Raw genomic sequence first — 22,111 nt, forward strand, 5'->3', positions numbered from 1 at the left:
TCTAGCTCTACTACCCCAGCTAGAGGGCAGTGGCATCATCATAGCTCATAGCATCCTCAAACTCCTGGGCTCAAGCTATCCTCCTGCCTTCAGCCTCCGTGTAGCTGGGACTACAGGCACGTGCTACCATGCCTGGCTAATTTTTTTCTATTTTTTTTTTTTGGTAGAGACAGGGCCTTGCTCTTGCTCAGGCTGGTCTTAAACTCCTGAGCTCAAGCAATCCTCCCTCCTCGGCTTCCAAGAGCACTAGGATTAGCAACTCTTTCTGTGGAGGAAGTGAGTTCATAGAGTGGTTAGAGGAAGCAAAAGTGAGTCAGGACACACATGCACATTCCTTACTTACCTCAAAAATTATGCAAAATAGCATGAATAATTTTGACCAAGCAAATGTTTGAGGTTTCAGACCTCAAAGTTCTAAGTAAATTTTTAAAAACATTGCAATTGAAGGCATTAACCATAAAAACAAAACAAGGTCTAAAACCCCAAGTCAGGTGAAAACCTTGTTCTGTCTTAACCACGACTTGCTACATAGAAAATTTGTTTCACCACAAACACTCCCAGGGAATACCTGATGGGGGCGCTGTTCCCGCCCTGAAGGAGTGCAGAGTCTAGCGGAGGGGGCTTGCACCGTTTCAACAGAACATTCACGTTCCGACTACGTATGTACAAAGTGCCACAGCAGCCGTCCATGGGAAGGACTCAACCCGTCTGCGTGAGCTGGAAAGACAATTGAATTTGGTTATAAAGAATGAGTACAAGTGAGCCGGGTAGACCAGGTCTTTGTTCATTCTACAGACAGTTATTGAGCCCCTACCGTACGTTAAACACCCTGCTGGATGGGGGAGAGATCATGGAGAGTAAGATAAATTTCTTACAGTCTGAGGGGTACACACAATAACAGACAATTGTGACAAGAGTTCTGATAGGGGCTCCAGGGACCTCTGGGAACCTGTAGCAGAGGAGCCCATCCCAGTCGGAGAAGCAGTGGGAGGATGCTTTCCCACAGGCAGTGAGTGACCACTGGAATTATTCAGGTAGAAAGAAAAGAATTTCAAACAGAGGGGACATTGTGTGCAGAGGCTGGAGGCTGGAGAAAGCACAGCTGCCTTGAAGTGCTGAAAGTCTTGCCTAAGGACAGAGCACTCAGTCTGAGGGAGGAGAGACAGGGCCAGAGATGTAGGAAGGTCCCAGGGCCTGTGGTCACGCTAAGGAATTTGGATCTGTCTTAAGAGAGGTAAGAGGCTGTTGAGGGTTTCAAGCAGGAGCCACACATCATGATATCCACATTGTTCAGGGTTCACTCTGGCTATAGCATAAAAAATGGGTCGAGAGGGACCAAGACTGGGAGAAGGTTGGGTTATCCAGGTGATTCAACCCATGAGCAGGACAGTGGCAGAGTAAATGCCAGGAAGTGGAGGACTGGAGAGCCAGCTGGGATGTAGGAGTGGAAGACCTGGCCATAGAACGGATGTTGGGGGAGGAGAGCAAGACAGGGTGGAGCCCGACCCTTGGAGCTCTGCATGGGGCAACTGCATGGGTGATGGCAGCACTCCCCGAGACAGGGAACACTAGTTTGGCTTGGGTGTGGTGAGTTCCATTTCAGATAAGTTTAAAAGTACCTAAAAATATCCAAGTGGATACATGGGCAAAGATAACAGACGGGGAAACACTAGCACCAGAAAGGTAACTGGAGTCCTGGGCACAGGTGAGACCACTCAGGGGAACTGTGGAAAGGCAGGACGCAAGGTCTCCGGGACAGCTCTGGAGAGAGTGGGGTGTGCAGCAGGAGAGGAGGCTGGAGACTGGGGAACAAGGAGACTGTTGGTGTAGCAGGGGCTGTGCTCCACAGGGGATGAAACTTCAGTGACGTCATCCTCCATTAGCTGGTTAAAGGTGGGAGTAAGAAAGCTAGCTCCTGGGATCGATCCCTATGAAAACCAATTAATTTTACTCTTTTCCAGAGTTAAGGCTGGCACCTCAGATAATTTGTAAATGAACTTGCACCCTATTTGTAAGTAAATGCTTCTGGTGAAATGGACCTCCAAATGAGAGAATATGGCTAGACTAATACAAGTTCATCAGCATCACTAGACAATCAGCAGCACAGTGCTCTGAAGGGGAGGTGAAGGAGTTATACTCTCTCTTTTGACTCAGGAGACCCACACCCAGATCTAAGTTTGAGAGACATTTTTCCTGTGTCACATAGAAAGCAACTGTTTTTCTACGCATGTTTCATATGGGACTGTGGAATTGTTCTGGATTTCTGCTTAATAAACTATAACACTGGCAAATTTTATATGAAAAATAAAATGTTTCTACCCTCATTGAAACCATAACACGTATAAAAATGTTAACTAACGTGTATTACTTTCTTCCCCACAGCCTAGCATTCAAACTGCAAGCGCTTTGGATATTTGAAATGCACAGTGTCATCTAATGGCCACAAACGATAAACCCAAGTGGAAGAAAGAGAATCGGAACTAAAATAACAATAATGATGATAAAAGTAAAATCTAATAAGTTTCAAGTTTCAAAATTGTACAGTTAATGGCTTGGCATACAACAATTTTATCTGTCCCCCTAATCATTATCATGTGAGTTACAAATGATCATATTTCAGAAATAACTATATAGATTACATTTTAAATTTAATTCATGACAAACTTGAAATCATAACATATACTTTTTTAAAATCACAAAATCATTAGAAACACCTTGGGTGACATGTATGTTCAACTAGGAAAATTTATTTTTCTTTACAAAAAAAGGAAGCGAAATTAGGAGGATAGGACTTAATCTTGTTTCTACAGGATTAGTGCATGGCCAGTATTCTGGATGGAAAATAATTATTCCAACCACTCCCCCCGGAAGCCTCTCCAGACTAGGGGGATTATGGGGCTATTGAATGAATCTTGGCTCTAGAGAAAGAAAGTCAAGCTGAGATCCATTGGTTCTGTTTTAGAAAGATGCAGCCCATGGTATGATCTCTTCACAGCTCAGGTCTTGGGGCAAAAGTGTGGAGAGGGAATGGGAGGAACATATCTGTATATCATCGTAGTGGCTCTCCCCTGAGGAGCAGCCATGTTTGCAACCCTAAGAACAATGGCTCCCAGACAATGCCTCACGGCTTCATGGCCTCTTCAAGGCGAGGTCTCTTTAATCTCAGCCCTTCTGAGATGACTTGAAACATATTCTATACAAATGATAACTCTCCATAAGAACTGCTTTAAAAATATCCTGCTCTAATTTAAAAAGGATTTAAAAAAAAATAAAGCATGCTATTTTACTCTCCCCTCTCCTGTCAAGTGAGATATTCAAGATGACAGAAATTCCTCTAAAATGCTAGGATGTGAAAAACTGATATTTTACTGATTCATCTTTTCCACTTGGCTTTAAGTTCTTTGCTGAGTGAAGATCACACGTTGCCCAGCAGATTGCTTTATGCACAATTGCAAATATTCAAATATTTCTTGAGTTAACTTCCAGACTCACCTGAATTGTAAGGGGGATTTCCATAATGAGAAAGCCACACACACAAAAAAGCAAAGAGTTAAACAAAAGAGTTAAAACACAAGTTATTTTATCCAGGGTATATTAGTTTATTTATATGGAGAGTATCACAATGATTTTCCCAAATTGGCAGCAACAGTAACAACCATAGTAAGCCATTGTTTTCTTTACTTCCTGGGCTAGAAGTGTTGCAAAGGGAGAAGAGGTTAAGAACCATGGGCTACATGTTATAAAAGACCAGCATTGTCAATTCTGAGGCTTTAGCATGTGCCAGGCACTGGAGTAGGCAGATTGCATACCTTACCCCATTTAAGCCTCACCGCCATCCTTCAAGACAGATGTTAATATTCCATGTTGCAGCTCAGGAGATTTTTCTCTGGAAGCTTGAGTAACCTGAGTTCCCACAGCTAGTAAGAGGCAGAGGAGTTAGGTGTGTTTGTAGGTAATTAAATGGTTCTATCATCTAGCTGGCCAGGAAATGGCAACATTGGTATTGCCTGGTTATTCTCCCAGGGAAGATGTGTTTAAAGATCTCTTCCAGTAATTCTGTTCAACAGGGCAATCTGAGAACCACTCTGTTGGATCTGAAGGAAAGTCTTTAGAGACCACAGGAGTCTCTTTGAGTCTTTTTTCTTTTGAATTTTTTAAAAAACACAAAATTCTTTCTTGTGTCCTCTGTTTATAAAAGCAATCTATGCCTGTTAAATTATTTTTTAGAAGATACATGCAGGTATTAAAAAGAAAATGAATCATTACTGGTAGCCTGACCACTCAGATAAACACTGACCTGATTTTTTGGTGCATCTCTTTGAAGGCCTTTTTCTATGTTTATATATGCCCAAACACATTTGTAAGAACAATGGAATAAAAGATGCATTGTATTCAATGATTTTTTTTTTCAGTTTTCCATGTACTATGGACATCTTATCATGACAATATATAGGTTTGCAACAACATATTGAATGCTCATCTTATATCCCATCCACCAATAAACCTACTGCCACAGTCAACATTTTTATTAGCGACTTGGATGAAGGGGTATATTGATCAAATACTTGGGTGATACAAAACTGGGAGGGATGGCTAATATACTAAAGAATCAGAACATAATCCATGTTAATAAATGGGAATTATGATCCTAAATTCATATAAAATTTAATTAAAAAATATAAAACCTCAAACAGTGTCCATCTGGTGTCTCTGTCAAATCCCATATTTCTGGGATTGGGGAGCACGCTGTCTCTCTGAGAAGGGGGCGAAGGCAAGGCGGACAACTTGACTGACCTGTCCACGTCAGTCAGGCACTAACAAACAAACAAGGGTGGCCAGATTAGCAGGGCAACCTAAGCAATGGAAATTGTTAATGGCCACCGTGCAACACATATGTTCTGCAAAGTGACCCCCAAATGCTGAGGGAGTCAAAAACCAAAAGAATAAGGCAGACAAATTCAGTTTTTCAGTATACGATGACTTATTGGGGGGCTTAGGGGCAGAAGCATAGTCATGGGCAGCTGCAAGACAAGTGGACCTCCACACCCCAAGCCCCCAGACCCAGGGCTTTTATCTGGGGGAGAAAATCTACGTGTTCTGGAAGGAACATGTAGGTCGCTGAGAGAATGCTGCTAGTGTCACAGTGTACCAGCATCAGGGGCTGTTTTAGAGAAAAAGCGAAGACACTTATAATGAAAAGGTCAGGGTTAGGGAACCTTTTCATATCGGAAGGCCACGTTAATTTAGCTGTAATCAAATAAGGCCACATTCAAGAAACTTCAATTAGATATACTTAAAAATATACATTATCTTGTAAAAGTCTAAATAGTATATACTTAATAATTTCAAAACGTGAAAACTATTTGTTAATTTTACAGTTAACTAACCTTTTAATTACTTTGTTGTGTCTGCTTTTTGTTGGAAAGTATTTGAATATTTGGCTGCAGCATGGAGGTCTGTAGTTTCAGCTGATCCTCTAGACAGGTATCAGTCATCTGTGACCTAAAGGACATCTTGATTTGGGTTAGGTAGGAGAATGTAGATTCCCAGCATTATGGTTGAAAAGCAAGAAAGCATTTTTCAGCCATGACTATTCCATTGCATTTTTCCATATTTCAATTGGACCTTTCTTAGCATCAAATAATGACTTTAAAATGTCATCTACTGAGAGCTCAATCAATTCTGTCCGTAGTTCTTTAGATGCCTTGGAGATATCAACTAGGTGAGGCTGAAATGCTAATTTGACTGTGATGTCATGATTCTCAAAGTGAACGTTTCATTGTATTCTCCAATTAATAGGTCTATAACAGCTGCGTATTCTTCAAAATGATTTGCATATATCATCCTGCTCATTAAAGACCTTTGCTACCTGGGGAAAATGTTCATCTGAAATTTCCTTTTGAAGAAGATGTGTTTGGAAAAAAGATAGCTTTTTTTGAAATGCTTGGATTTTTTGCCACATATCATAGATAGACTTAGTTTTACCTTGCAAAAAATATTCAAGTCATTTTGATTTGACATGATCTCACCCAGAAATACTGCATTCCTATAGAAATCTTCTTTCAATAATTCACATTGCTGATTCTGTTCTTCATAACATTTAACTATCTGTTTTCACAGTGATAAAATTTTGTTAACACCTGCCCCTACAATAGTCAACACACTTTAGAATGATAAGGCAAATCCACACTGAATACCTTATTCTTCAACTGTAGCATGTTATGAAACAAATGATGCCGTGTTGCATTTACACAAATATAGTTAACAATACTTATAACTTGTTGCAAAGTGTCACTTAAAATAGCAGCTTTAGCACAGAGATTTTGCTGATGCAAGATACAATGAAATGAGAACATCTGGATCTGTTAATACTTTTTAAATCTGTGCAATAAACCCTTCATGTTTTCCTGGCAATAGAAGGTGCACCATCTACACATACACTCGCTAAATTTACCAAATTTAGTCCAACTTCATGACATTTATCCTGAAAGTTTTTAAAGACATCTATTCCCCACGTTCTGTTTGCAGGAGTGTCCAAAGCAAGAACTCTTTATATTAATAGAAAAGAAAATCTTCTGTTATGACCCGAATGAAGTAAAAAATCTTCACCAATTCAGTAGTATCAGTTGATTCATCCAAAGCAATTGAATAATATATATTTTCCTTTTGAAGTATTACATGAAGTTGCTAAGTTGAAGGTAATTCATGCTGCCTATCAGTTATGGTTCTCCTTGAAAGAGGCCGTTGTTTGTACTTTGAAATGTTATTGAGGTCTAAGCATCCTACAACTTCGAGAACGCATTCTTTCACAATTTCTGCATTACTGAATGGCTCCCATTTTTTCCCGAGTATATAAGCTACTTTGTAAGTTGCTTCAGTGGTATTATTTCCAGGTCTTATTGCTGCTTGAAAGAATTGCCTTTGTTTTTGCTTTTCATCTTTTAATTTCTGCAATACAACCTTTCATGCCTCTCCCTCTAATTTAAAATATCTGCAGTTCTTATGAGTGTTATAATGCTGATGAGCATTGAATTTTTTTAATGTTGATATTGCAGTATCACAAAGCAAGCAAATCACCTTATCTTTAGCAGAAACAGGATAATATTGTAATTTCCAATCCTCATTAAAAAATCTGTTTTCTTCCTTCATCGTTCTCTTGGTCTTCTTTGACACAATGGGCTGTTAGGCAGACAGAATTAAAAAATACTGTCGAGCTGTGCAGCTATTCACAAATTCCACTTCAGACAGAAACACAGTGCACCATTTTCAAAAGCTGATAGAGACTGGCATACTGGACCCTCATAAACTCTCACTAACCAGCCTCATGCAGTAGTGGCACCAGGCAGGCGGGGGAAGTTAGAACTAAATCATGAGTGTAGCAGCCATCAGTTTAGTCCTTCTGGCTTACTAATGTTCTAATTGTGTCATTCAGGGAGGATTATTTCATTGAAACTTATTTTATTCTTTGGCATTTTAAATGTGTTCATTTTAAAAATTAAATAAAAATATAAAAGGTGAACAAAAATGTATTAATAAAAGTAAAAGGATTTGTTCTGTAATATTTGGATTCAGTCAAAAGACTGCACTTAAGGACCTAGAAAACCACATGTGGCCTTAAGGCCACAGGCTCCCCACCCCTGGAATAGGTTTTCCTACGTAGAGTCATACATCAATTAGACATTTTGGAGGCATTCCCAGACTCAGGGTTAGTCAGGTGGATTAGCATTTAAAAATAAAGTCACTCTTGTCCCCATAACATGAAATGTAAAACTCAATATAAACATATCATTAGCTTTAAAGAGCTTGGTCATTCACTCTGTTAATAGGCAGGTTCTACTTGGACACAGTGGTGCGCACCTGTAATCCCAGCTACTTGGGAGACTGAGGTGGGAGGATCGTTCGAGTCTAGGAGTTTGAGTGCAGCCTGGGGAACATGTCAAGACCTCGTCTCTAAAAACAAAACAAAACAAAAAAACAGGTTCTGAAGCAGTGCTTTGCTGGTAAGATTCTCCTTGCAGCCCTACTGAAGTTCAGATCGTAGGTGCTGTCTGGGAGCTAACTTGTCACAGCTTGCAAGCAAAGGCTGACAGCTCTAACTTTGCGAACCGGTCAGAGACAGACCTGGAAGTAGCTTCTATTACTTAGCATATTTTAAAAATCAAGCTAAATAAAAGTACATCTTGGAGAAGATGTATTATCACCCACAGATAACTTCTAATAGATAGCCCTAATCTTAGCTAACTTATTCACTAAAACAGTTTTTTTTTTTTAGCCTTCAGGTGTTTTTGGGAACTGAATCATTTGGTCTCCTTGGTGAGTGTTGTGTGTTTGTACAAGCTGGGCAGAGGGAACTCTGTCATTTTAATGTTGGGATAAGATACCCAATGTGAGGTCAGCCAGAGGTGGGCTGTGCGGGCCCACAGGGGTGGGGACAATGCGGGCAGTGGGGGGTTTCTTCCTCTGCTCCTGGAAGGAAGACCTGGGACCAGTCCTTCCTAAATCTGTTCTTTGTTGCTGTCATACTTGCTGCCCAGCCTGCCAGACTTCTAGGCTCCGGTGTGCTGCCCCTGCCATGGTCATCTGAGATGAGGTGGAACGGGCCTGCTGATGGCCACGTGCTTCGGCTTCCAGCACCAGCTGACGGGCCCTTTGCGGAGGTGGCAGCGCTATCAGTCCATGCAGCTGTGGCCAGTCAGGCATTTTAGGGCTTTGCCCTACTGTGGTCCCCAACCCCTGGGCTGTGCTGGCCCATTACTGGTCCGTGGCCTGTTAGGAAATGGGCCACGCATCAGCACCTGCGCTCCGCACCATACGCCCCCACTCGCAACATCCCACCCCCGCATCCCCCAGTCTGGAAAAAGTCTGGAAAAATCATCTTCCGTGAAACCGGCCCCTGGTGCCAAAAAGGTTGGGGACCGCAGCAAACAGACAGTGGGTCTGTACCTCTCCTGTTGCCACCTTGGGAGGTTAATGAAGATTCTCTTATACTTTATTAATTTTACAACTTTCCACTCCCACTCTCCAATCATCTACTACTATTAATATAATACATAGGGCTCCTCATATATATACACTATTCCCACAGAACTCTTGAAACGGAAGTTGAGTCATTGCACGGTTTTTTGAGTAGTGAGGGAAGACCCCTTGGTGGTGGTATTTTTAATAAGAAATTTTTTCTTATTGATTGGACCAGAGTTTGTTCTATCCTATTTTTCTTAAGGGCAATCTATTACACTCTTCCTTCATTACTAGGTGGTCCATCTAAAATGATGCCACTTTCCTGCTTGATAAATTATAAATTTGGGGACTCTTGGGCCAATGTTCTACTCAAAGTCAGCTATAGGCACAGCTGTTTCACCACTGATCATTACTAAATTCTTTGTCAATTTTGTGGAGCAATCTGATAAGGAAAGCCTAAGAGTGCTTGCAGTTTTTATTGAACTTTCTGTAATCTTTGACTCTGAGAACTGAAAAACTGAAGTCAGTTATAGGCCAAGGTACAGAAGCTCAATATTGATTTCCCATCTTCACCTTGACCCTCAGCCACAAAGGCTTATAAGAAACCTGTACTTAATGCCACTATGTTTCAAGATTGAGAGTAATAGTCCATTGATGGACAGATACAGTGTTTACTCCAATTACAGCGTATAGAGAGACTTCCCTTCTCTGGTTCATCAACGCCAGGGTCATATTATCAAGAATCCTGAGGGCATTGATAAGACAGCTGATCCTACCTATGATTAACACAAAGAAGGGCCAGTGGCTCTAAATCCAAAACCATCACTTTCCTAATTTATATATATTTGTAAATTTATGTATATCCTTTTCAATATAAAAAGCTAGATGTTCTATGAGAGACTTACTGAGATTTGTTTATGGATAAAATAGACATCTGGTTATAAGAAATTTAAAGTTTTTTCAAGCTAAAATCACTGAAGCTGTATTTTGTGTATCATCTTATCAGAGCAAACACCAAATTATTTCTTAAGGAGAATCTGAGTGTGGACAGATGGTCCTTTCTTAGCCCACCTCCAAGCGGAGATGCAGTGGCCTTCTGTCCACCATATGTCCTTGCTAGCTACCTCAGATTTAATAAGAAGTTGTCAATCCCTCCCTAGATTGCTTGCTTATTAAAGCATATGGCTCTGTCTGCATTTAACTGGAAACATAGAAGCTCTGTGCTCCAGGAACTGATTATCAGGATGTTTAATCTTGGAACTCATTGCACATCCTTCAGTACTGAAAACTTTGGGAAATGAACAATATTTATGGAGGAGGATTAACTGAAGGGGAGCAGTGTACCCATTCTTTCAGTTCAGCAGTTTCCAACTTTTTTTTAAGGCAGTTTTGAATCCTTGTTCAAACGAAGTCTTTCTTAGAAGCTCCGGGATAGGAGAATGGGATGTTGGGAGCAGCTTGGAAATCACTGCGAGGTCCTCTGGCACATCCACAGACATCAGGGCAGAGACCCATGGAGTGGCACACCCAGCCTGGATCACAGGGCCTTTGTAGAATTGCTTTTCTGATTGTGCCTTGACGAAGCATCGTTATATCTCACTCTGGCAGACGTTCTAAGAAACAATTCTAGGAAATGATTGAAGTATTTACCATAAGGATGTTGTTAAAGATGTTTTTTTTTTACCTGATTTCACAACATCTTCTCTGGGAGAACCCTAAGGAGAACATTTTTCCTATTCTTTGTAGCTAAAATCATTAAAGTTCTGAGCTAATGGTTTGTTTTCTTTCATGGATGCAGTGATTCATCCTTCCCCTTTTCTGGCCACTAGAAAACTTGAGAAGCAACTCTACAGACTACCATTGCACAGGATTTCATACTGGGTACTTCATGAACCAACTTCTTTTACAAAATATATTCCCTTTGCCTTCACTCTTGTGCTTTGAAGCTTTTTTTCTACGTTGTTCTATCGTATAGTTTAAAGCTACCCTCAATCCTTAAAAAAAAACACTACTGGGTAGAAATAGGTAAATTATTGAATAAGAACATCTATAAACTCCAGCTATGTGTAAAGGAAGGGGACCAGAATGATGAGGCTCTAGATCCAAAGAGTACCAGGTCAGGGAACGAAGCTGGTATGGGCTGGACATAAAAATCTTGAAGTGAGCGTGATAGCCATCCTCAGCATTCTCAAAAGGCAAGGACTAAGTTTATTCTATCTTATTCCAGAGAATGAACCTAGAATACATGATGATTGTTACCAATGAAACAGTCGAATTCTTAGAACTATTGGACAAGGAATGGACCTGCAAAATGGTGAGTTCCTTCTCAAAGGAGGGCTCAAGGGGAGCCCAAATGACCCCCTACCTGGAAGTCACAAAGGTGCAGCAAACACCCTGCGGATGTTTAGCCAGACCTCATCCCCTCCCTCGGAAGAGTCCCCTCAACTATCACTGAAGAGGTGGACATAGGCAGCTGTGTGTGTGTGTGTCTGATGGGACCTTCCCCCTCCACTGCCACAATTGTTGGGACCAGGGCCAGACCCTTGACACCAACTGCAATCTCTCTTGAACTGAAGAACATGACTCCCAGAGTCAGAGGGAACTGTCAGGTGGTACAGCACTGGTATCAGAGTCAGAGCTGTGGCAACCAAAAGCGATGCAAGCTGAGCTTTGGAGGAGCAACAGCGAAGAGCCTTAGTAAGAAGATGGCCTTCCCGAGGTGCAGAGAGAAGCAGAGGCAAGACACAATGCAGAGAGAGGAGAGCTGCTTAATGATTTTCTACTGCTGTGACTTCCTTCAATTCCTTCCTTCTGTGACTTCCATATCTCTGAACAATAGCAACCCCTTTATTAAAGCCGGCTTGAATAAGTTTCTGGTTCCTTGCATCCCAAAAAATCCTTGACAAGATCAAAGAGAATCCCCAAATGGAACATGAGGCTGGAGTAGATTAAGGGCTCCCAAGGCTCGGCAATCACTAGAGTGCTCTGTGTTAGCTTCCTGGGCACCGGCTCCTGGAGATTGTGATTTAGCGGCAAGAGGAAAATTCCACGGAATGTATGTTTTTAAAAGTATCCTCCTGCCCCCAATAATTTTGCTACTTGGCCAGTTTGGGAACCACTAGATATATCTTATAGCATCTAGGTTCCATTAAGATTCCCAAACTTTGGTTTAGAAATTGATGCAACACAATCATCCTCACAGTACTCTTCATGAAGAAAGAAAATTAAAAATTTAAACACAACCACTATGCATTCAGAGTTACTATTCAGAGAAAAAAAAGTCAGGCTGCCCCCGCAACCCTCCATGGATATACAATCTCCAGATTGAATATTAACAAGTCAATATTGATCAGCACATAGGAAAGTACAGGTTCCCAAGGCCAAAGTATTTTAACATTTGAATCAGCAACCTAGATAATGGACCCAGAAGTATGTTTGTTCAGCTCATTAATGATGTCGACCAAGGAAGAGCACCTAAGCAGGTCTTTATGAGGCCCCTCAGTTTTCCTAAGAGGATGTCAGCCCTCCCTCCCCAGTTTATGGTTGTTAGAACATATGGCTTTGCCCTGATATAACAAATACTTACTTTATTCAGTTTCAAAATCTGATAACTTTCTGAAATTTCAAAAATGTTCAATTATTTACTCCTGATACATAAGGCATTCCTAAAGTTTTAAATAGATACTGTCACTGCATGAAAGGGAAAGCCAGTCTGAGGTCACTGAGGTGAGGCCTTCCCCAAATTGGCAAGGTTCACTCCAGCAGGGACAGGGATGAGAGGAGGTGGCCTCTAGCCTCAACAGATTGGCTGGCTCCACAGATACTCGGTCTTGGTGTCCCCTTCCCTCTTCCAGTTCCCACGCTGCATATAAAGCCCCCCTCACCTGCCCTGCTGGACAGTCTAATTCAGTTTTGACTCAACCCCTTTTCTTCTTTCAAGTTCCACAGCTCTTCCTTCCCCTGTGTCTCAGTTCTATCACCCAACTTGTCCTCTCCCTATTATGGGTCTCTCTCTTACCAAGTACAACCCCTACAGCCAAACTCCATCCACACAGTTCAAGTCTAATCCCACCCTTGCTGGTTTATCCACCGTCTTTAACCTGGCCATCCCACATCCAACACCTCTGCCATTGAAGACCTACTGTCATCCATCCCAGTCCCATTTTCCATTCGATACTGCCCCCTGCAGCTCAACCCACCCAACTCCGCACACAGTTCACTCTCAAATGACTTCCACTGTTTTGCAGTAAGTTAGTGACAAGGAACCAACACACTGCAGCAAGGAGTGGTGAGAAAATTTGCGTCTGTCTTTTGTACCTCCAGTGTTTACAGGGCTAGTTAACCGAAGTTTCTCCGCACCTTCCACTAGGGGGTACCACCTCATAACTTTTGAAACAGGAAGTCTGTTGAATGCTGTTTTTAATGAAAAATGAAGTCCAGGCACATTGAATTTTTAAAAACTTTTCTGAACACATGCTGTAATTTTATGAAGCAATTTAACTTGATTCTTTTTAAATAAAACTTGCCCCATGGGCAGAGTAATAGGCAACAATCTTGAGCAGTATAAACCTATATAAGGGAATGCCAATTAAAAACCTAGGCTCTGTTACAGTAAGATAAATAGTCATGAATTAAATGAAATAAATGCAAAAACTGAGTATAGCCAGACAAGTGAAGTTATTTTTACTTTAGCAAGAGAAATGGGCATGCCAAACAAAAGTTTGCTTTAAAACAAAAGCTTTTGTAAAAACAAAAATAAAGGAAACTCAGATGTTCTGGAACTCTTTGTATAAACAATACAGAATTCTCTTATCTTTGGGGTATAAGAGAAACCTGCAACACTAAAAACTGGTTTAAGGCTGAAGCCTTTGGAGTTCTCTTGAGGAGGAAGTATGCCAAGACATTACAGTGTAGTGGCTGAAAATGCAGGATGCTAATTAGGGTAAAGCTGAGCTTTGAATGCCTTACCTCCTGGTTACCACTAGGAGAACTTGGGCAGCCTTCATCACATTAGCCTGACTCTTAGTTCTGCATCAGTTCATTGGGTATGATAATTGTACCCACTGCCTCTGTTTGTGATGTGAATTAGACAAGATAATATATATAAAGTGTTCAAAGAATGATTGACCTACAGAAATGCTATTTATTTAATGAATAATTCTAAAGAAGATCATTGAGATAATTAGGAACAGAAATCTTTGCTTTGAAAGAGGAACTATCATTTTGGCAAACATAACCGTACAGATAAGCAATCACGAGACTAGAGAAGTTAAGTGATTTGACCAAGGTTGCACAGTTATTTCCTGGTGAACTTCAGGGTAGAATTTAGACTTCCTTAATGTCAGGCCAGCATTCTTTCTCCTATCCAAGTCTCCTAATATCTGATAGTTTACCAGCATAAATTAAATCTATTCTGTGGATAGCAAGTGATTTTGTTGGCAAAATTTTGGTGAAAGTAGCAAAGTATATGTTAATACATTGTTGTGGCAGTGTAAGACTCCAGCCATATGTATCTTTAAAGAGTTTGACTTTTAAGACCCTTTCCTACTTTTAGAAATTTATCCTAAGGAAAAAAATTAAAGAAAAGATTACACATGAAAAGTCATCCACTATTATATTCTTTGAAATACTGAAAAATTGGAAATAATTTACATATCCAACATTAGGAGAGGAGTTAAATATTATAGACCCAAGAATTATGGAACTATTAAAAAATTATGAAGAACACAAAGGAACATGGAAAATATTTCATTCTTCATCTCATTCTAAAAGGTGATTTGATATAGTGATAACAATTGTATTTTTATAATTACAAGCAATGAAAAATTAAATATTTACATGGATAAAATTTAAAAATAAAATGGAAAAATAAAGTGATTTTAGGAATTTTTAGATTATAAACGCCTTTTTCTTTTCCTTTGAGTTCTCTCAATAATGATGATGCAATAAAGAACTATTTAGAATGAACTCTTTTTTTTTACTTTATCGGTACTGAAACATTTATATGACCTACATGTCCTTTAAAACATCATGATAACATGTATAATAAAATGAAAGGTATGGTTATACAATGAACTCTGAGGTACACAACGATGTATACCAATCTTCCACCTTTTGGAACCTACAAGTTGGTAGGAAATGACATATACATGGATCTCGGTGCTGCTCACCTCCAAAATCTTTCACATCCCATTTCATACCAGTGCTTCTTCCTCCCAGCTTTCATGCCACCTGCCTGTTAACATCATTAGGACTGCCAGTGTATGGGTCCCTTCCTTTTCTTCAAATACACAGGCTTGGTTTCATTTTCTTTGCCATTCTGTTAAATACTAAGGCTCACCACTTTAGCCACCCCAACCACAAGGACTGAAATATCTCAAACCTTTATCTTTCTACTTCCCCTGTCCTGAAAACCCCCATATGCTGGCACATGCAGTCATTTGCCTTCTCCCAACCTGAGTTTTGGCAGCCCAAACACCAGTTGCATTCTGCATCCATCCTTATTCCCTGCCCTCCAGTTTTGAAGGTGAGATAACCCTGAACCTGTTCACTGGAACCAGTTGATCCAGTGGGTGGATCAGTGCCTCCAGCCTGCTCCTGCCTTTGTACCACCTGTAAGCTTGTCATCCTCTCTCCAGCCTCAGGTGCACTGTATCTTCTTCCCTCAGAATAAACACTTCTCTGCCACCTACGAAGAAGCCTTTCCTTTAGGATATATGCTCTTCTAGATAATCACCACTTGCTTTTCTCCTTCCCTTCCCATGCATTTCTTAAAAGAGTCTTCCTACCACGGCTTTACTCCCCTTTCCCTGCACCTGCCTCCTCCTGCCTGCCTCCTACCACCCCACCACCCAAATGTTCCCACGGAAGTCAAACCCAATGGCTCCTTTTCATTTCTTATCTCCCCTGAACCCTGAGCTGTGTGGTTCACCCTGTTGATCATTCCCTGTCTTGAAATATTCTCCTCTTTTACCTTTGGAACTCCACGTCACCTTAATTAGCAGAATAAATAAACCAATATTTTTAGGTCATCCAGGGAGAGTAGACAAGGAGGAAAGGCTTTGAGTTCAAGGAGAGCCTGTGCTTTTAGGGGTGTGGTGGTGATGCAATGGTTAGACTTAGGATCTACTAGTTAAAGTGGGGAGAACCGAATTCCTTCCTAGACACTAGTTTCGTGAACTCTGTACCAAGCTTACTGATGATTCCATGATAGAGGGGAGGGTGGAACTCAGCCACACCACCACAAAGAACTATTTATTCTTTTTATCTTATTGAAGAAAAGGTGAGTGGAGAATGGATCACACTATGGGAACTTGTTGAGAATGTTGGAATTTCCTCTCTTGTGGTGTGATAAGAAGTGTGGGAAGTGAAACTCAAGTCACTTTGGTCGCTCAGTATTCTCTAATAGCTAAAGCTTCCAAACTGCATTCATTCAACAAAATGGAATCAATTTTCCATTATTAAAATAATATTACTTTTTAATTTTAGTGTGACTCTTATAAAGCACGATTTGGTGCTTGATTACATGCTATTTATTGCCTATCTTGATTATTTCTTACTCCTTAGTAATATGCTCCCTATCAGACTGCAAATGCAGTCAAGGGTCAAGGGTCCTTTTTGGTCTTATTAGCATAGGGCTGAACATTTGGAAGATAAAAAAATTTCTGTTGTTCAATTTAATGAGTATTTTAATTTTCCAAGTTTTTCTGGATTTTGAACAATTCATGAATGCAATATATCATGCTGAGTGCAAAAGTGTACTAGAGAAAACATTTAAATTACCTGCATTTTATATGCTGGAGAAGCAAGAACATCTCAATACCTGAGGAAGATTTAGCACAAAGTCAAAATGTTCCAATGCTCCCTTGTGTATTTTGTACCAGCCTAGATTCAAAAGCCAGAATCCCAGGCAATGTTCAGGGTTAATTTGAGTTCTTTTTACAATAAGTCCTATAAAAATCATTATAGTTCACCTCCTCAGGCCAAACATTCCAAATGTCTCTGTGGATAGCAGCTAGGTCTCCTGGGACTTTGGATCAAGCCTTTCTCCAGCGGGGCAAATAATCTGAAAAGAAAAAGAAATCACATGTAGTCCCATGCATTTTTTTTCTTTCCTAGTTTCTCCACCAGCTAGAGAGATATTTAAAGGCTCTGAACCTTTCCAGTCTTTGATTCCCTTTAAGGGTCATTTTATTTTTAGAGAACTTTCTGCCTTTCTTAGTTATACAGCCAGACTGGGGGATCTGGCCCAAAAAAATCATTTCCCTTAAAAAAAACAGTAAAATTTGAATGCTACAATTGAATTCCAAAAGATTTATCATAGCTTACCTCCCTAGGCACTTTAATTTGAGGCTGAAAGCTCGGTGAAAAAGGGTCCATAAATTAATCTACAAAGGCAAAAGGGTCTAGAGTCATCCTCCCCACCCCCCCAAATAAAGGAGGATTAATAACCTGAATTCTTCAAGCTTCTAGGACCGAGGTGCAATCCCTGAGTGGATTTCTGCTGGAGGCTGCAGCGCCTATTATCTCGGGAAAGAATGGCCCAGACACTCTCGAAAGGCGGAAGGGAAGGTGGTACCTGAGCAAGGTATGAGCCACTCAGAGGCGGCCTCAGGCTGCCACTTACCTGGGGGAGGAGGAGCTGGCGTCCGAGCGATCCGGACTGGGAAGAAGCGCAGCCTGAGCCCGCCAGGTGCGGTAGTGAACGCCCGCGCGGCTCACCTCGGCAGGGGCGGGGCGAGGTGCGGCTCCCGGGTGCCGCAGGGGCGGGGCCGGCCCGGATCACCTGGGCGGAGGCGGAACTGGGGGGTCTGGTCGCGGCACGTAGAACCTGGAACTCAGACTCACCTGTGCGCGAGGCGGAGGCGGGGCCAGAGCAAAAGCTCACCTGCGCCGGAGGGAAACCGGCCTGGGAGCAGCCCTCGGGTTCGCCCAGGGCGGAGGGGGAGGCGTCCCGCGGCCGGCCCCGGGCAACCCTCCGTGGTCCGTGCGTCCGTCCCGGCGCCGCCGCCATGACCTGGAGCGCCACGGCCCGCGGCGCTCACCAGCCCGACAACACGGCGTTCACGCAGCAGCGCCTCCCCGCCTGGCAGCCGCTGCTGTCCGCCAGCATCGCGCTGCCGCTCTTCTTCTGCACGGGCCTGGCCTTCATCGGCCTGGGCCTGGGCCTCTACTACTCCTCCAACGGCATCAGGGAGCTCGAGCACGACTACACCGGCAGCTCGGACGCCGGCAACTGCTCGGAGTGCGCCGCGGCCACCGAGGGCGGCGCGCCGCCGCCCAACTGCTCGTGCGCCTGGTACTTCTCGCTGCCCGAGTTCTTCCAGGGCCCCGTGTACCTCTACTACGAGCTGACCAACTTCTACCAGAACAACCGGCGCTACGGCGTGTCCCGCGACGACGCGCAGCTGAGCGGGCTGGCCAGCGCGCTGCGCAACCCGACCGACGAGTGCGCCCCCTACCGGTACAGCGCGGCCGGCCTGCCCGTGGCGCCCTGCGGCGCCATCGCCAACAGCCTCTTCAACGACTCCTTCTCCGTGTGGCACCAGCGCCAGACCGGCGGGCCCTACGTCGAGGTGCCGCTCGACCGCACCGGCATCGCCTGGTGGACCGACTACCACGTCAAGTTCCGCAACCCGCCGCTGGTGAACGGCAGCCTGGCGCTGGCCTTCGAAGGCACGGCGCCCCCGCCCAACTGGCACCGGCCGGTCTACGAGCTCAGCACCGACCCCAACAACACCGGCTTCATCAACCAGGACTTCGTGGTGTGGATGCGCACGGCCGCGCTGCCCACCTTCCGCAAGCTGTACGCGCGCATCCGCCAGGGCAACTACTCGGCGGGGCTGCCGCGGGGCGCCTACCTCGTCAACATCACCTACAACTACCCGGTGAGCGCCTTCGGCGGCCACAAGCTCATCATCTTCAGCAGCATCTCGTGGATGGGCGGCAAGAACCCCTTCCTGGGTATCGCCTACCTGGTCGTCGGCTCCCTCTGCATCCTCATGGGCTTTGTCATGCTGGTTGTCTACATTCGCTACCAGGACCAGGACGAAGACGACGACGACGACTGATTCTAGCTTTCCAAGGACCCTTCCTTCCTGCTTCTTGCCAAAACTCTTGCGAGCTTCTTTTGGCGTCTCCTCCACCCCTCACCCAATTCCAACCTTGCCACACTTTGCCTCCCGTTGTGGATGAGAAGGCCAGAGAAAGGAATTACTCCCTTTCTCTTGGGGGCTGCCGGACTCTCTTGCTAGGATGTTTGGACTGCAGAGTGAAACGTCCTTGCAAATTCTCCCCATCTCCTTCACAACACCGAGTTGACATGTTAGGTTCTTAAAGTCTGTAGCACCTGAGAGGTGAAGGAATGGTAGAGACTCCTATTCAACCCATATCAGATGAAGAGATTGAGAGACCTAGCAGTGTTAAACAACTCATTCAAGATCAGGCAGCTAGCTGGCAGTTGGCTCCTGACTCTGAGTCTAGAGCTTCTCCTTTTTGAGGGGGAGAAGGGGAGGTTGGGATACGGAGTGAGGCCCACAAATCACCTGCAGAGGCATGAAGGGGTGGGGGTGGGGGAGAATATACTTGTTAAATGTGTAAGTGGATTAGGAGGTGCCAAGCCCAGAGATTCTGATACCATAAGGGCTGGGGTGAGACCCTTGAAGCTGTGTGTTAACAAGCTCCTCTGGTGATTTCTGTATTCTCTCAAATTTAAGAATCATTACCCTGAGCTAGGTTGGTGACTTCCTGAAACAGTCACCTAAATCAAATTTATCAGATTGTAATTTGTTCCCAGGAGCAATGATAATCATGTTGTAGGTTTGGTTTAGCACTCTGCCTTGAATGTAGGAAGTTCTTGATGATTTATGGAATGAATGGGGGAAAAAACTGCTATCTCCAGAAAACTAGTTGGTGTATAGATTTGTGGGACAGGGTTTGTGTTGATTTGTGTAATATGTTAGTGTAAAAATAAGACACTCAAACTTCACCAGGTACTGTGTAGAAACTTGAAAATGCAGGGCCAGTCTGTACAGTTCAGAGGGAATGTTTTAATTTTAGAATCAGATAGCTGAAAGGGATCTTACAGGGAAAGTAATTTCCCTAAAGTCACATCTGTGTCTCCTGACTTCTGGCTGAATCCTCTTTGTCACCTATTATTATTATTTTTATGTTTAGAGAGGAAGGGCTTTATTCATACCTTTCCCTTGGATCTGAAAAAAAAAAACCCCTTAAATTTATATTCTCAAATGAAACACGTAAGTTTCTAGTAATCATGTTTAAATGAATACTAAGGCATATAGTCTTTTTTTTTTTTTTTTGGTTGCTGAGGTAGGATGGCATATAGTCTTATCTGTAAATTAGAATCTTAAGATTATTTGAACCTTTGAGATAATGTTAAAACACTTGACTAAAATCATTCAAGTGATTTTATTGATCAACATCAATCAATATGTATAAAGTTATCCTAAGAAGAAATAGAACATTTTTATTTAAAAAACCTTCCTTTTATGGCAAAATAAAAACTTTAAAAAAACCCATCATGATATCATCTTACTGGTTTATTTGCTAAACACAGTTATTTGGCATTTGTCAGACGGAATTCTCCAGTGCCTGCTGTCTGTTACAGCTACTTTCCAGTTGCTACTGTTTATGCTCATTTCCTTTAAGGCAGTGCAAGATCTTGAAGTATTTTTTTTTTTATTAGACGAAGAAATTTTGAATTGTATTGAATTTTTATTACACAAAGAAATTTTGAATTGTATTGATTTTATTTTACTCTATTCTAGTTCTGAGATTACTGACCAGTGGGCAGTATGTGTGTGTTGATGTCTGTCTTGGGTCTTCTGGGACAATTATGATTTGGAAGATTCTGTCCCACCATTTATGCATACCAAAAAATACTTTCCCAATTCCTGAATATGACACTTTATTGTCAGATTTTGTATTGTGATTTTAGGCTATGAAAACGTGATCATTATATGTACATGGAGTGATCTTTATTTATTGTGAATGTTTGAGTAGCTCACTAGCCCAGCCCTCCTCTATGTTGGCTAAGAGAGTTATTACATTTTTTAACTGTGTATTTCAGAGCAACATGTATTTTGCTATCGTTTTTAGATAGCTATTGCTATAACATTTTAAATGAGACCAGGAAATTTAAGGGACTCTGAATCTGATTAAGTTAATGAATATGGTTCCAGGCTCTTTCCTCTGGGTTCTTGAAAGAGAATAAAGGTTATGTTTATCTTACCTTTGTTATCAGGTTTGCTTAATTCTTTTGGACTATGATCTTAAAGGCGCAAACAGTACCAACCACCTTGCTCATTTGTTAATAGCAGATTTATATTGCAACAAGAAAATTATTTTTCAGAATAAAGCTCAGTTAAAATCAACTTAATTCATTGTTGAATTTCTAAAACAGAATTTGGACTTATATCAACATCAACATGTATATGAGCTAGATGGTCCTCAACTATTTTCTGAATTTAATAAACGGTCAAGTTTTAAAAAATTTTAATATTAAAAGTTATTAAAGAATGTGGTCATAACAGTCTTACCTCTGCATTTTCTTTGAATTGTAAATTGTAATTTGTTGGGTATTTTGGGCTATAAAGCGCAGAAACTTTAAAAATGAAAATGTGAAACATTTTCCTGCAATGATCCCTGTGCATTTTTTCTGGTGTCTCAAGCTTCCAGTTGGACTTAAATTCCCATGTTGTCCAGTAAATATTTCCCACCTAAAGGTGTATCTTCTAGGAAGGAGACAGAAAAGAGTGAACTTCAACAATTTGACTAGAAATGAGCTTTGACCTACCTTGTAAAACAAAAGCACAAACAAAAGAGAAAGTGTTCTATGAGAGCTCCCAAAACAGAATAATATAACAAGAAAGATTTTCCAGGTATCTCCACAATCAAATCAAATCCACTAAACAAACAATTTGCTGACTATGTAATTGTTAAAATCAGAGACAGAATAATAGTCTGGAATTTCCTTTAGAACATATAATCACAATACTTTCTGCCTCATTTTGTTGCTCGCCCTCTTCCTGTAATCGGAGATCTCATCTATCTTTCATTACTTCTCTCAAAGAGAGTTGTCCATAGAGCTGCAATGTTATCAACCAGTTCCTTATAAACCCTTGGATGTAAGTCA

The 22,111-nt window shown here is 41.9% G+C and overlaps 1 protein-coding gene and 1 long non-coding RNA gene across 2 annotated transcripts in view; one reads left to right on the top strand and one right to left on the bottom strand.

Moving 5' to 3' along the window:
- Nucleotides 1–17,753: 17,753 nt before the first annotated feature.
- On the top strand, nucleotides 17,754–19,252 carry TMEM30B (transmembrane protein 30B). The gene has a single exon (XM_045566073.1). The coding sequence runs from the start codon at nucleotides 17,970–17,972 to the stop codon at nucleotides 19,026–19,028; it is 1,059 nt and encodes a 352-aa protein (XP_045422029.1). The 5' UTR covers nucleotides 17,754–17,969; the 3' UTR covers nucleotides 19,029–19,252.
- Nucleotides 19,253–21,394: 2,142 nt separating this feature from the next.
- LOC123648346 overlaps nucleotides 21,395–22,111 on the bottom strand; it is a 38,136-nt gene continuing 37,419 nt past the window's right edge. Inside the window, exon 3 of the long non-coding RNA XR_006738580.1 lies at nucleotides 21,395–21,710. This is a non-coding gene — a long non-coding RNA (uncharacterized LOC123648346). The remainder of the gene's footprint in view (nucleotides 21,711–22,111) is intronic.

Source organism: Lemur catta, chromosome 1 (assembly GCF_020740605.2).
Source record: "Lemur catta isolate mLemCat1 chromosome 1, mLemCat1.pri, whole genome shotgun sequence".
NCBI lineage: Eukaryota > Metazoa > Chordata > Mammalia > Primates > Lemuridae > Lemur > Lemur catta.

Coding starts and splice junctions, on each gene's coding strand:
- TMEM30B (XM_045566073.1), top strand. CDS start 17,970: ATGACCTGGAGCGCCACGGCCCGCGGCGCTCACCAGCCCGACAACACG.